At 42.7% G+C, this 12,904-nt stretch overlaps 1 protein-coding gene across 1 annotated transcript in view; it reads left to right on the top strand.

The window, feature by feature from the left end:
• UTP20 (UTP20, small subunit processome component) overlaps positions 1–12,904 on the top strand; it is a 102,807-nt gene that overhangs the window by 4,784 nt on the left and 85,119 nt on the right. Inside the window, exons 2-11 of the mRNA XM_019514992.1 lie at positions 784–864; positions 2,472–2,538; positions 2,784–2,916; positions 3,454–3,642; positions 5,924–6,005; positions 6,316–6,453; positions 6,925–7,080; positions 9,483–9,629; positions 10,274–10,408; positions 12,497–12,574. Coding sequence (XP_019370537.1) covers positions 784–864; positions 2,472–2,538; positions 2,784–2,916; positions 3,454–3,642; positions 5,924–6,005; positions 6,316–6,453; positions 6,925–7,080; positions 9,483–9,629; positions 10,274–10,408; positions 12,497–12,574 — 1,206 coding nt within the window. The remainder of the gene's footprint in view (positions 1–783; positions 865–2,471; positions 2,539–2,783; positions 2,917–3,453; positions 3,643–5,923; positions 6,006–6,315; positions 6,454–6,924; positions 7,081–9,482; positions 9,630–10,273; positions 10,409–12,496; positions 12,575–12,904) is intronic.

Below are 12,904 nucleotides of genomic sequence, written 5' to 3'. Positions count from 1 at the left end.
TTGGACACCCGGCTCCCCTCCCCTCTGAGTCTTCAGCGCTTCTCCAACTATCCTCCTTAGCTTGTTGAAGTTCACCCTCCTAAAATCTAGGGCCACCACCTGACTGCTTGCCTTTGCCACCTTGCGCCTGTTGAATCAAAATTTTAATTATAAAAATCTAAATAGGCAGTATTCCTGTAGTCTTTCATCTATTTTGATCCTCTATTTACATTCACACTCTCTTTTTCCCCTTTACCTCCATTGAAGTCAATGAGGCTTCTCATAGGTCTGTCCAGAGCTGGATCAAGCTCTTTGGATACATGAGCATCTATCACTGTATTACGGAAAACTGAGATAATCCGAAAAGTAATTTTTCTTCTTTCTGTTGTTAATTTACTTTACCCTACTTTGAAACTGAAACTTGATGTCTGCTTCACATAGTTTTTTTCCTCATTGCATTCTTTTTCCTTCTTTGCAAGGCCAGGATGGCTGTTCTCTTACATTTACAAGGTGCTACAGAGGTCGGTTGTAAATGTCACAGAGTTGTTTCTAACCCTTCGTCTGGTTTAAAAAACAGACTTCATTGACTTTACAAAAGAATTTTCTCTTAAATAATATTTATATAAAATAATATTGAATTAGTAATCCTGAATTTTTGGCCTATGTTCTTGGGTAGTGTCTCTTTAGAAGTGACACCTGTATTTATACTGTGTGTATTAGTGAAATTAATTTAAAAGGAATTGTTTTACTGTCTTGCAGAAGAATAGCAATTGATTTTTGTTTGTTTGTTTGTTTGTTTTACAGTTTCTCACCTTTTCAGAACGCTTAGGCAATGTTAATATTGATATTATTCATCGGATCGACAGGACTGGAAGCTATGCTGAGGCGAGTATAATCATTTTTCATTTCTGTGGAGGGTTCAAACAAGGATCTCAGAGCACTTTGTCACTAAATATCTGTCAGCAGTAATTTAGTTATTGTGGGTTTTTTGTACCCGAAGAGGAAATTGAGGTACCTCCATTGCCCTCATTTATCAATGAAGCTCTTCTTAGTCTCAGTCCTGTACCTAGTCCCCAGTCACGTCATGCAAATCTGAAGAGTAAAGCAGAGCTGCTTTGACCATGGTTTGTGGATCACTCTTTTGTGGCCTGTAGGGCAATAGTGAGGACTGATTGCTTAAAGTCTTCTTGTGAAAAATAACATTTCAAGGCCCCAGTCCAGGAACAACTTAATAGAATCTAATTCACTGAGTTTGTCCCATGACTACTTACAGTATGTCTCTGAAACACCTTCATAAGTTTTTGCAGGATCAAGCCACAGAGCTCAGCAACTCAACCAACACTGCCAGCTGTTTTTTTCTGATCTTTCTATTTGATAGCCATGAGGACCTAATACAAAGTATTTGAATAGACAGGCAATGGATCGTCTCATCAGAATATCATGACCAGTCCTACAGGTTTAAGACCTAAGATTTAATGACCCCTATCCCTAGAAAAAAGATCAAATGTGTTCACAAAACTCTTTTGTTTGCTGATTTTTTTTCTTTTTATTAGCATTTCTGTTTTTCTCCATACAAATCAATGACAACATTTTTTCTTGTCTCTGAAAGGGTGGGTGGGAAGCAGTAGTTTACATAAACCGGCTGGTTCCGCAGTCTGTGGTCTGAACTGTCCAGAAGCTTTTCCTTCCATCCTGGCTCCCAGCAGCATGCTGCCTGCTGGCAAACATGTCAGATTCAAACCTGTTGTGTCAAACCCTGAATTGATTTCAGTGGGAGCAGAGTCAAACCCTACATGTGTACTTTGTCTCTTTGCTACTCACAGTCCCATATTTATGAAATCCCTTAATTTGCTATGATGCTATAAATACATCCATAAGACACAAGCTATGAAATGAGTAGGAAAAGGTCAATACAAATCAGTTTTCAGGCAAATTCTTAGTATATCTTTTTTTTAATGGGCCATTAAAAAAAAAGCCCTATCTCTTGAAGATACAGCAAAGGCAAAGTTATTTCTAATTGAAACTTATTTCAAATTTGTTTATTAGGGCAGAAAAGCAATCAGTCATGTGAAGTCCTGACAGTGCAAAGATTCATGTGCTTGACTCTGCCCTGTGAGGAGCCCTATTAATTTTAATGGGATGGCTCGTGGTCTGTAAATTTAAATGCATATTTGTTAAGTGTGTGGCTTTTAAATAATAAATATGTTGTAAAATTAGAATCAGATTTGGAAATATGTTTTGCATGCATCAACGGTATTACCTTTTTTTTAAGTTAATGTCTGATAGAGAAACATTATGTGCCCCTGTCACTTTGTCTGCTTATATTTGAGGAACAAGTCCATATTTTAGCAATAGTTGTTTTTCAGTGAAGGTACCAACATTTATTTAACTATCCCTTTAATGCATTCTTGAGGCATTTTTGCATGCTTTATCTTCTAAGCCTGTTTTTATTTGGCTATGTTAGGCTAATGGTAATTCTTGGTTTTTGATAGGATGTTGAAACCTATTTTTATGAAGGACTGCAGAAATGGAAAGAGCTGAACCTCACCCATCATTTCGGTATATTTTAACATTCTTTCTCATTTATTTGTATTGTTTGCTTGTATTGTAATGTCATGCTTAACAGAGGGGAAATTAACTTTTGAAAATATTTATCATGATTCAAAGTATATCAGAGTGATTTGGAATCTTTGTGCTGACTTGTAGATTTTAGATTGGGTTTTGAGGGAACTGATGGTCTTAATCCTACATCATTGCCAGTAGCGGGGACACCATTCTTAAGAATTCCCTTTTTCTTTGTACAGTAAAGTTCTACAGGGAAGTGATTAACAAATGCCAGTCATTCAACCAGCTGGTATATTATCAGAGTGCTGTTGTGCAAAGCTTGAAGACTCATCTGCAAATCAAAGGCAGTCTTGCTTATCAACCCCTTCTGGAGTAAGTACATTCTATAAAATGTTAACTTGGTGTCATCTTAGGAAAATGTGGGTAAATCCTACCACAACCACTATGTTTGTTTGGCATCACCGAAAAAAAAATTGCTTTGCCTACATGCTGTTGTGACATGTCTACAACAGTGATAGTTCCTTATTGTTTAATAATAGTATTATAGGTTTAAGTTTTTCTTAAAAACAGCCCTCAAAGGTAACTAGACAAATCTCTGCAGTAGCCTAGGAAGCACATTGCTGTGAGTTCACATATGATGTCAGTCAGAATACTTATGTATTAGAGGCTGCTGTTGGCTCATGTTTCACTTTCAGTTAGTTGTGTTACTTTGAACCAAGACTATTTTAATTGAAAAAATAACAGCCAAGGGGATGACCATCTATACCCTGTCTTTTAAAAATTTTTCATACTACTGTACACCACTAGCGTAGGTGAAATTTCATATGGTATTACCCGGTTAGACAGTGAGCTATTGTCTTTTACTGGTATATTTTTTTTTATGTTGACTTCTATTCTTTGAAAATCTAGCCTAGTGGTTCACCTGGCTCGAGATCTGCAAACAGATTTCTACCCTCACTTCCCAGACTTTTTTCTGGCTATTACCAAGTTGCTGGATACCCAGGACACAGAGCTGCTGGAATGGGCTTTTACTTCTCTTTCCTATCTTTACAAATACCTGTGGAGATTAATGGTGAAGGATATATCCAACATATATAGGTAAGTATTACTAGGCTACATTCATTAGATGATAATGCAAATTAGGTGGTATATAAATGTAAAATGACTTGCTGTGAGGTAATATATGGGGTGCTTTTAAATGTAATTATTAATGAACTCTTTAGGGTTTTAGGAACAAAGCATGAGTCCAGTACTGTGGACTTGTGCTTCCTTGGCATCCCATGGACTTAAGCAGAAGTCTGCATTGTGGGAAGGATCACTGAGTGTCTTTCCAAGAAGTCTGGCTACTTGCACTGAAGCATAAGTTATGGTAGAGGTGGGCAAAATATGGCTCATGGGCTGGATTTGGCCTGCCAAGGGATTTTATCTGCCTGTGGCGGGTCCCTCAGTCCCACCTGGCCTAGCCACGGGGTGCAGCCGGTCCTGCTGCCCCGGGCGTGTAGCAGGACTGGGCTGGTGCAGCAGCCAGACTTGCTTCCCAGCAGCCGTGGTGGCAGCAGCTCCTCCTGGTTGCCACTGGACCCGGCCCTGCTACCCAGGCTCCTCAGCCTGTCCTTCCTGCACCCGCCACCATGGGCAGGGCATACGGCTGGGCCGATGGGACAGGGTTGCAGGAGGGCAGGGCACGGTGTCCAGGAGTGGAACAGGTGGGTGGGTCCATGATTGTGGGGTGGTGACAGTGTGGAGCTGGGGCTTGGGGTTATTAAAACTCAAGACAGGCTTGCAACTTAGTAAAAAGCAAAGTATAAATACTGATCTATTAGCCAAGAGCAGTCAAAGAGATTTTCTTCATGGTTTGTTGTCCTATTGAACATATATTTGCTTTTAATATTTTCTTTTGAGGAAAATGACAAACACATTTACTTATACAGAGCATAGTTCAGGAGTGAGCAATTATTTGGACTGGAGGGCCACTTAGGGAGTTTTGGCGAGCTGTTGCAAGTTGGGTCATCATTCTTTCCTTCCTCCCCGCACCCCCATCCAGCCCACAACAGCTCACCAGAACTCTCTAAGTGGCTGTGTTCTGTGCTCAGCTGGGTGTCTGGAATGGGGCTGCAGCAGACAGGGAACGGGACAGGTAGGTGTGGTCAGGGTTAGGATCACGGGGCCACCACCCAGGGCAGAACCATAATCTGCTCCCCGCACGCCCCTGCAACAGGCACTGGTTCCACAGGTAGGCGTGTGCAGGGAGCAGATTGTGGCTCTGCCCCAAACCCTGGCCTATGCTGTCTTTGCCCTGCAATCCCAGTTCTAACCCCAGTCCTGCCCACCCATCCCACTCTTGGATGCAACTCCCCAGCTGCCCATCTGCGACCCCCATGCCAGCCACCTGTCTGTGGGTCCTGGCCAGTCTCCCTGGAGACCATGGGATTGCTGGGAGTGGATAGCACAAGCGTGGTTCCCAGGGCAGATGCATGATCTGCTCCCTGCACACTCCTACCCATGGAACCAGTGCATGTTGCACTGATCACAGCTCTGCCCTGGGCTCCGGCCCCACAGTCCCAGCTCTGGCTCCGCCTGCTTGTCCTGGGTGCTCCTGGATGCTGTTTCCTGACCGCCACAGCCCCATCCCAGCCACTCAGCTGAGCGAAAAGTACAGCTGCTTAGGGAGTTCTGGTGAGCTGTTGCAGGCTGAGTGGGGGTGCCTATGTGGTGGGGGGGAGGAGGGGGTGCTGACCCAGCCTGCAACAGCTCACCAAAACTCCCAGTGTTGCCCTCCGATCCAAATTGCCCACCCCTAGACTATTCTTTCTGTAAGTAAATGCGTTTGTCATTCTCCTCAAAAGAAGGTATTAAAACCAAGTGTATGTTCAATAGGACAACAAACCAGGAGAAGAAAATCTTTTTCACTGCTCTTGACTAATAGATTAGTATTTACACTTTGCTTTTTTGTAAGTTGCAAGCCTGTCTTGAATTTTATTTTAGCAGATCATTTCTGTAATTGGTTAAATCAAGTATGATAGTTGTCACAGTTCAGTCGTAACATCTCAGCTGCTTATCAAACTGTACTGTCATCAAATAGTTGGTTATCATTGAGAACCTTGTCCCAAAACTTGAGCTGTCCCAAAGTAGTGATGTTGTTTTTGTTGTTGTTAGCTGTTTGCATTAGAATAGTGCTTTGTGGTTCCATCTGAAATCCATCATATAGGTCCCAATATTAAGAGACAGCCCCTGTTGTGAAGAGATTATAGTCCAAATTGGCAGAATGTCAGATGTCAGTGAAAAAAATGTAAAACAGTACACCAGAACATTGGCATATAGTGTTCACTGTCTCATGTTGCTTCTTTTGTATTATGTTAATCGCCTGTTTTATTTGTAGTTTATACAGTACCCTGTTGGCTCACAACAAACCACACATCAGAAATTTTGCTGCTGAAAGCTTTACCTTTTTAATGAGGAAGGTAGGTGGTGATTTTTTTTTTAATGCAACTCTTACAGGGTTTCATGGTGGTTTTGAGCTTTGGGCTAACAAATACTGGAAACCCTGAAATAGGTAGAGAATAAAGGACCTGATAAAACATGTACTGGATTTCTGTCCATTGGTTGAAAATCTGACCCTTTCTACTTAATTGACTGATGTTGTTTTAGATTTAGTGGGTGTAAATTGATGCTTAAAGTAAGATGGTGCTGTCAGTAGCCATTTAATGCTCTCTTTCCATATGGCTGATTTCAAGTGAAGATAATGTTTTCCTGGTTCATTTTGTTTTGTAGGTTTCTGATAAAAATGCCCTGTTCAATTTAATGTTTCTGGACTTGAGAGAGCACCCAGAAAAGGTGGAAGGTGTCGGGCAGTTGCTTTTCGAGATGTGCAAGGGGGTTAGAAACATGTTCCACTCTTGTGCAGAGACAGTAAGTACCTGGGCATGTCAAACAAATGGGAAAAGGACAATGTTTTTAAACAACCAACATCTATTGCTGTATGGCAATCTAATCAAGTATTCTTTTAAGACATTTGATGTCTTGTTCACTTCAGTGGAGTTTGGATCCTTAATACAAACTGTGCTGTTCATTATAACTTAATAGCTGTAATAGCTTCTTGAAAGGACTGCTTCAGGTTTTTGCTTTTAATAATAGTATAATATGTCTGCATTTGAAATGATTTTTATTAGCTGATAATGCATGTAAACATGTTCTGTGTGCTCATTTGAGGAGTATAAAAATTCTGAACTCTAAATTATTTTGCCTCTTGCTAATATTACATCTTTCAGAGAATGTTTCCTGCAATAGTTGAATAAAACATCCTATTACCATTTTGACATGTTAGAAAGATTTCCTATGGTGAAAGAGTTGTAGAACTTTAATCTGTCTCTTCCTTCCCAGGCTATAAAGTTAATTATGCTAAAGCTGGGTCCTGTTACAGAAGCTGAAGTTGAACTTCCATGGATTGTTGTTGGAGAAGCCTTCAAATATATGGTAAAATCAGCTGCAGTGTACATCTACAAGGAGCATTTTGATGTTCTCTTCAGTTGTTTGCAAGTGAGTTCTTATTCTTGAGAAGCTGAAAGAGGGGTGAACTCCCACCAGGAAAATATCTGGGTGTGGTGGGTTTGCTATTTCTGTGCAACGGAAACATTAACATACATGTCAGACTCTTAGCAGAAAAATCCTCCCCTTCCTTATGCAGATACCTAGGGCCACTGACTGATGAATTAGCACAGTCATGCTGGGTTGTGTGGGGTGGGATTTGGGTCCAGTGACCCACAGGCTGGCTTCAGCCCATGGGCCATATATTTAACACACCTGCTTTAAGTCATTGTGTCAGTGGGACCTGATGGATTCTTGGCTTACCTCAGGGTCTGACACAGCATGTCCAAGGCCCCCTCTACATTTTCAGGCAAAGTTGCGATGGGATCTGATACGCAATTCACACAATTGCACCTTCTCACATGCCCATGGCAGGAGACCCGGTTGTGGGATCACATATTAGATTGCATTGTGCCATGTTGCCCAATCCTGGGCTCCCCCTTGCATGGGCAAGAAGCAGGCTTCCATGGTTGGGAGTCTCATGCACCCCAGTTGAGGGGCTTCTAGTCCCAGGTGGACCCCATGCAACCCTGGGGCAGGGTGGTTGCGATCCCCATCCCAGGGTTGATTCCCCCTGCCTTGGTGGGGGGCAGGCAAGGAAGAGGAGACGACCCTGGGGATTATATCTGCCTGGGGTTCAGGAAACCCCCAGGGCTGAAGGATTGCTGCAGAGGCACTTCTGACCAGCCCTGGGGGCAGAGCCAACCCTAGTGGGGCATGGGGCCTAGGCCAAATCAGGCTGTGCATGGCCCCCATAACACTGCATGGGGCTGTGGTACCCTTGCAAGAGTGGAGGGGGAGGGTCTCCGTGCTTCTTCTGCAGTGCGGGGCTGAGCCACCAGCTCCAGGCGGGCCCCGTGGGAGGGGCTGTGGCCACTGTGCCCAGATCCGCAGGGCTCCACCAAAGTGTGGGGCCCAGGGCGGTTGCCCCAATTTGCTGTACCCTAGGGGGGCTCTGCCTGGGGGTGCAGGAAAAACCCAGGGCTGGAGGATCACCTCAGAGGTGATTTCTCTACCCCAGAGGTGCAGGAAATCCCCAGACCCTGGGGATAACAGGTGTCGCAATCCCTAGGGCTCTGTGGTGCAGGAAACCCCTGGAGCCTGAAGACTGCCACAGGGAATATGGGAAAACATCTGGGGTTAAAGGATTGCCATAAGGGCGATTTCCCCCTGCCCTGGGGATGCAGGAGGCACCCTGGATCCTGAGGATTGTGGCAGGTGATTTCACACACCTCCAAGCCCTAGGGATTGTGGCAGCCATGAGGCCCAGGGGTTTTAAGCTGAGCATGCTGCACCCCTGCAGTTGGGAGCCCTTTCAGCTACGTGTGCAAGTTTAAAGCTCGATAGGAACCAACTTGAAAGTTAGTACAGATTTTCGAGGTCTACCTTTATAGCTCATTGGAGATATTTATTGTGTAACAGCTACTTGGCATGTGTAGCTGGTCTCCAGTTAATTGCACAATACCTGTAATATGTAGAGGGGACCCAAGTGTTGTGTGCTATTTAGCAGCACCTCATTTGGAGGAAATGTCAGCCACAGAGTATTACATGCTAGATATTTTTAAAATGCCTTACCAAGTAAGGCATGGATGGCTTTTATTCAGTCAACCTGAGTTTGGTAGCTTGTGATCTTGCATTTAGTGCTTCTCCAATCCGTTCTGTGATGTAAGAGCTTAAAATAGGAAATTGCAGGAAATGATCTGCTAACTTCAATGCAATTCTCTCATCGGAGTGAAAACTCTGCCACTGGAAAACTCAGTCTGTGATCTTACCGAGCAGCTAGTGAAATACCCTTCTCTCCCTTCCTACCACCCTGCCAAGTTAAAGGCCACCAAGCCAGGAAACCGTTTACTTAATTAGCAGTTTTTCATTCCTACAGTCAGAAACTTGTTTCATAAAAACCTGCCATCAGGATAAAATACCAACCCTGTTGGAATTCATTCTGCATCTCCCACGAACTTCAGTAAGGGCTAGTTTTTCATGTGCAGAGTCACTAGAATTTGTGACATCAGTTGAGGTCAGAATCTGGTCAATGTGTTCACATGCAGCTGAGTACAAAATGTTTGTTTCTTCTGTCTCTTTGGCCTGTCATCAGTAAACCTTCTTGGAAGGAGAAAATCACTTTAAAGGTATTTGCATTTCTGTCCAAGAGCTACAGGATGCTGTTTATTAGGTTATTTTAAGCTCTTAGGTGTATCTTTGTTTTTTGGAAAGGCCAGTTTACTAGATGGGGATAAGAATGTCTGTGATAACAGATCAGACTGCTGAAACATCCAGTCATGGGAATTCTTTTAGGTTAGCTTCATCTAAGACCAGGATCTGATTATTTTTTGTCAAATTATTATTTTTTGCAGGACTCTGTCATAGAATTGCAAAAGAAAATAACTAAGACCAACTCTTCTGAGAGTTCAGCACAATTTGAAATGATATTGCAAGTATATCTGATCCTAGCAGAGCATGGAAATGGGTCCAAAATCTCACAACCTGAAGCAGTTTGTAAGGTGGGTCAGGGCCTCCCGTTTGGCCAGTATACTCAGAGGTGGATCATGTGCATCTGAGGTGGAGATGGGGTCCAGCGTGGCTGTTCAGTGATTCAGTGACTTTAGGACTTGGGTCAGAAAGTGCTGGGGTCTGGAGTAAGTGTAACTGCATTTGAGAGCATCACTCTTCCATTCACCTTGGCAATCCCTTGGGCATTGATTTTCTGTCTTGATGTGATCCTGTGGGTATTATCTTACAGCATACCCTTCTTCTAAGTGCCTTTTCCCTTCCCCCTCCAGCCCTGAGACCCAGGAGCACAGACTCTGAGAAACGGACAATGGGCATCTGCTCTTGATAACTGTGAAGCCATGGTTCCTGAAGCTGGAGTTGGTTCAGAGGCCTTAGGAAAGTAGCTGTCCAGGGCTCCCCATGTCTTCCATCATGGATCTAGGGATACTCATGGGTTGTGTCATTTCTGGAAGCAAACCCAGCCCTCGCCCAACTAGCAGAGCTGTTAGGGGGAATTTCCATTGGCTGAGGCTCAGAATGTTACGCTTTCCCTGTTAGCTTTTCCTGTGGAAGAGAGACTTCAGCCCACTCAAACTGGAGCTTCATTATCCTACAAGATATGTGACAACTGTTTTCTCTGTCTCTTATTCCACAGACATTAACGACAATGTTACAAACGCCGGATCTCTCAGCATCGTGTTGTGAGACCCTGCTTAAAGCCATTTCTGCCTTGCTTCTTGCTGAAAATGTGTTTCTGCCAGATGCTTTGACTAAGGAAACTATTGAGAAGGTAACAAAGTACATTTTGCAGCAGATACATCCCAGTCCAAGCTCTCTAGAATGAACGCACTCAGATGGAGTAAACTAGAAAATGGTTTACACAAAGATGTTCACATCTTTCTTGTATTATACAGAAGGTACAAACTGCCCTGACTGAAACAATGCATGTGGTGAATGTGTAGGAGTTGATCCAGAGCCTGTTTAATTTGTCATATATTTGTATTAGAGTAGTGTCTAGAAGCCTTAGCTGAGAGTGAGTGCCTTGTGCCAGTCTCTCTACAAATGCACAGAGAGGTATCAAGTAAGGTTCTTCACAGGTTGATCTTGGGCATAATACTGTTCTGTATCTTTATTAATTATTTCAAAATGGAATTGAGCCATATGCTTAATATGTTTTTAGATGATCCCAAGCTCTGCAGAATAACGCACTTCTAAACAGTTGTGATTAAGATTCAGTGACCTTGATAAATGGTCTGAAAAAAAAAGATAAAATGTGTAACAGGTGTTACAAGGACAAGTGTAAAGTATCACAGTGGGACGGATTAGTTAAATATGCAAATAGAAGATGGGGAGTGACTGGCTAGGCTATAATATTTCAGGAAAAGACCTGGCAGGTTATAGTGGACTGCAAGCTGAATATAGGTTATATAGCAAGTAATGCATCATATTTGTGCAAAACAAAAAGGTTAATAGCATACTTAGATATATTAATAAACATTTTGTATACAAAGGAAGTGATTCTTCCCGTCAGTTCGTTGGTCTGTCCAGTTTTCAGCACTACATTTTAAGGAAATTGAGAACAGATTGGAAAGCAGCCAAAGGGAAAAAGAACCCAAATGATTAGAGGTCTAGAAAACATGTCCCATGAGGAAATGAAGTAAGAACTAGGATAATTGAATCCAAAAAAACAAAGACTGAGGAAGGATATGATCATCTTTCATAAACTCCAAAAGTTCTATAAAGAGGATAGTGATCAATTGTTTTCTGTGCCTACAGGGAGCTATACTAGAAGTAATGGGCTTAAATAGCAGCAAGGTGAGATATTAAGGCTGTGCAAAGCTTCGGTCCCTGATTAGATTCGGTGGCCAAATCTCTGAATCTGAATTGAATCAGGAGACCCTTTAATCGCTCCAAATCGAATTGGAACCCTCTGAATCTATTCAGAGAGATTCGGAACAATTCAACAATTCAGACATGGACACAGCTTTAAAAGTTTTTTCAACATACCTCAAGGTACAGGGCTGTGATGCTGGGGCAGATGGAACGTCCCCCAGCACGCTCGGCAGCAGACCTGGAAGCAGACAGGAAACACTTTGGGCCATGCTCCTGTGGGATGCTCCATGCACCCCAGCATTGCAGAGTTCACAAGCCGTGCCTGTTACCCTGAGGTATGTAGAAAAAACCCTTAAAGATGTGTCTGTGTCTGAATTGCTGATTCTCTGAATCAGCATCGAATCTTCAGATTTGGATTCGGGCCGAAACCAAATCGAATATAGCCCGTTTTGCACACTCCTATTAGATATTAGGAAAAGCTTTCTAACTATGGGAATGATTGAGCATTGGAACAGAATACCTCTAGAGGTATTGGAATCTCCATGATTGGAACATTTTAAGTTCAGGTTAGGCAAACATATGTCTGTGTTTAGAACACGATGATCCTTGTTCGAGTCAGGGGCTGGACTAGATGACCTCTTGAAGTCCCTTTTGTACCCTATTTTTCTATGATCCTGTGGTTCTGTCAGAAACTGATGTTGTTTAGGTGGTGGCCTCTGTCTCAACAAGATTACTTTGCTTCCTGGCAACCCTGCTGTGTGTCCAGTTCTGTCCATAGGACTTGATCCTACAGGCATTTGAATACTGGTGACCATGAGGGCAGTTCCAGCAACCTCAATGGGACTACTCAAGTACTTGGTGTTGCGCATGTAACGCGCAGGGTCAGGAGAGATGAGTTGACATTTATACATAACACCATCAACACAGAGAAACACCTACCATGTGCATATGAGGAATGTAGACTTCATGTCTCTATTTCCTTTATGAACAAATAAGCTGCTTGTTGCTGGTGTAACCCTGCTAATTCTTCATTTCCATCTTGCAGGTATTTAGAAGTGGATTTGAAAGACACAACCTTTTGAATTTCTCTGAGGCAATGTTTGCAATGAAACAGTTTGAGAGGGTAGGTGAACTTTTCATTTTTAGTTTATTTAGTAGCCAAATGACATATCAGCATAAGCAATGTAGGGGGTTCATCCCCTTGGGTGGGGAAGGACTGAGGGGAGGTTAGAATGTTATTTGAATGTTACTGAGCATGGAAACTCCATTACAGCTGCTAAATTCATAGTATATTTATCTACTTCCTATGATAAGATATTTTCTGTTCCTGTGGCTTATAATTTTTGAACATCCATCTTCCATGTTTTTGTGATTTTTTTTGTAGGAGTGGCGGAGTCTTAGGTCATGTTTACACCATCAGAAAACAGCACTAGTATGCTGCAGTGAAATACTA

The sequence above is a fragment of the Gavialis gangeticus genome, unplaced genomic scaffold, assembly GCF_001723915.1.
Source record: "Gavialis gangeticus isolate Ggan-Ray unplaced genomic scaffold, GavGan_comp1, whole genome shotgun sequence".
NCBI classification, from domain to species: Eukaryota; Metazoa; Chordata; order Crocodylia; family Gavialidae; genus Gavialis; species Gavialis gangeticus.
This window is presented reverse-complemented; position numbering and strand designations above follow the sequence as displayed.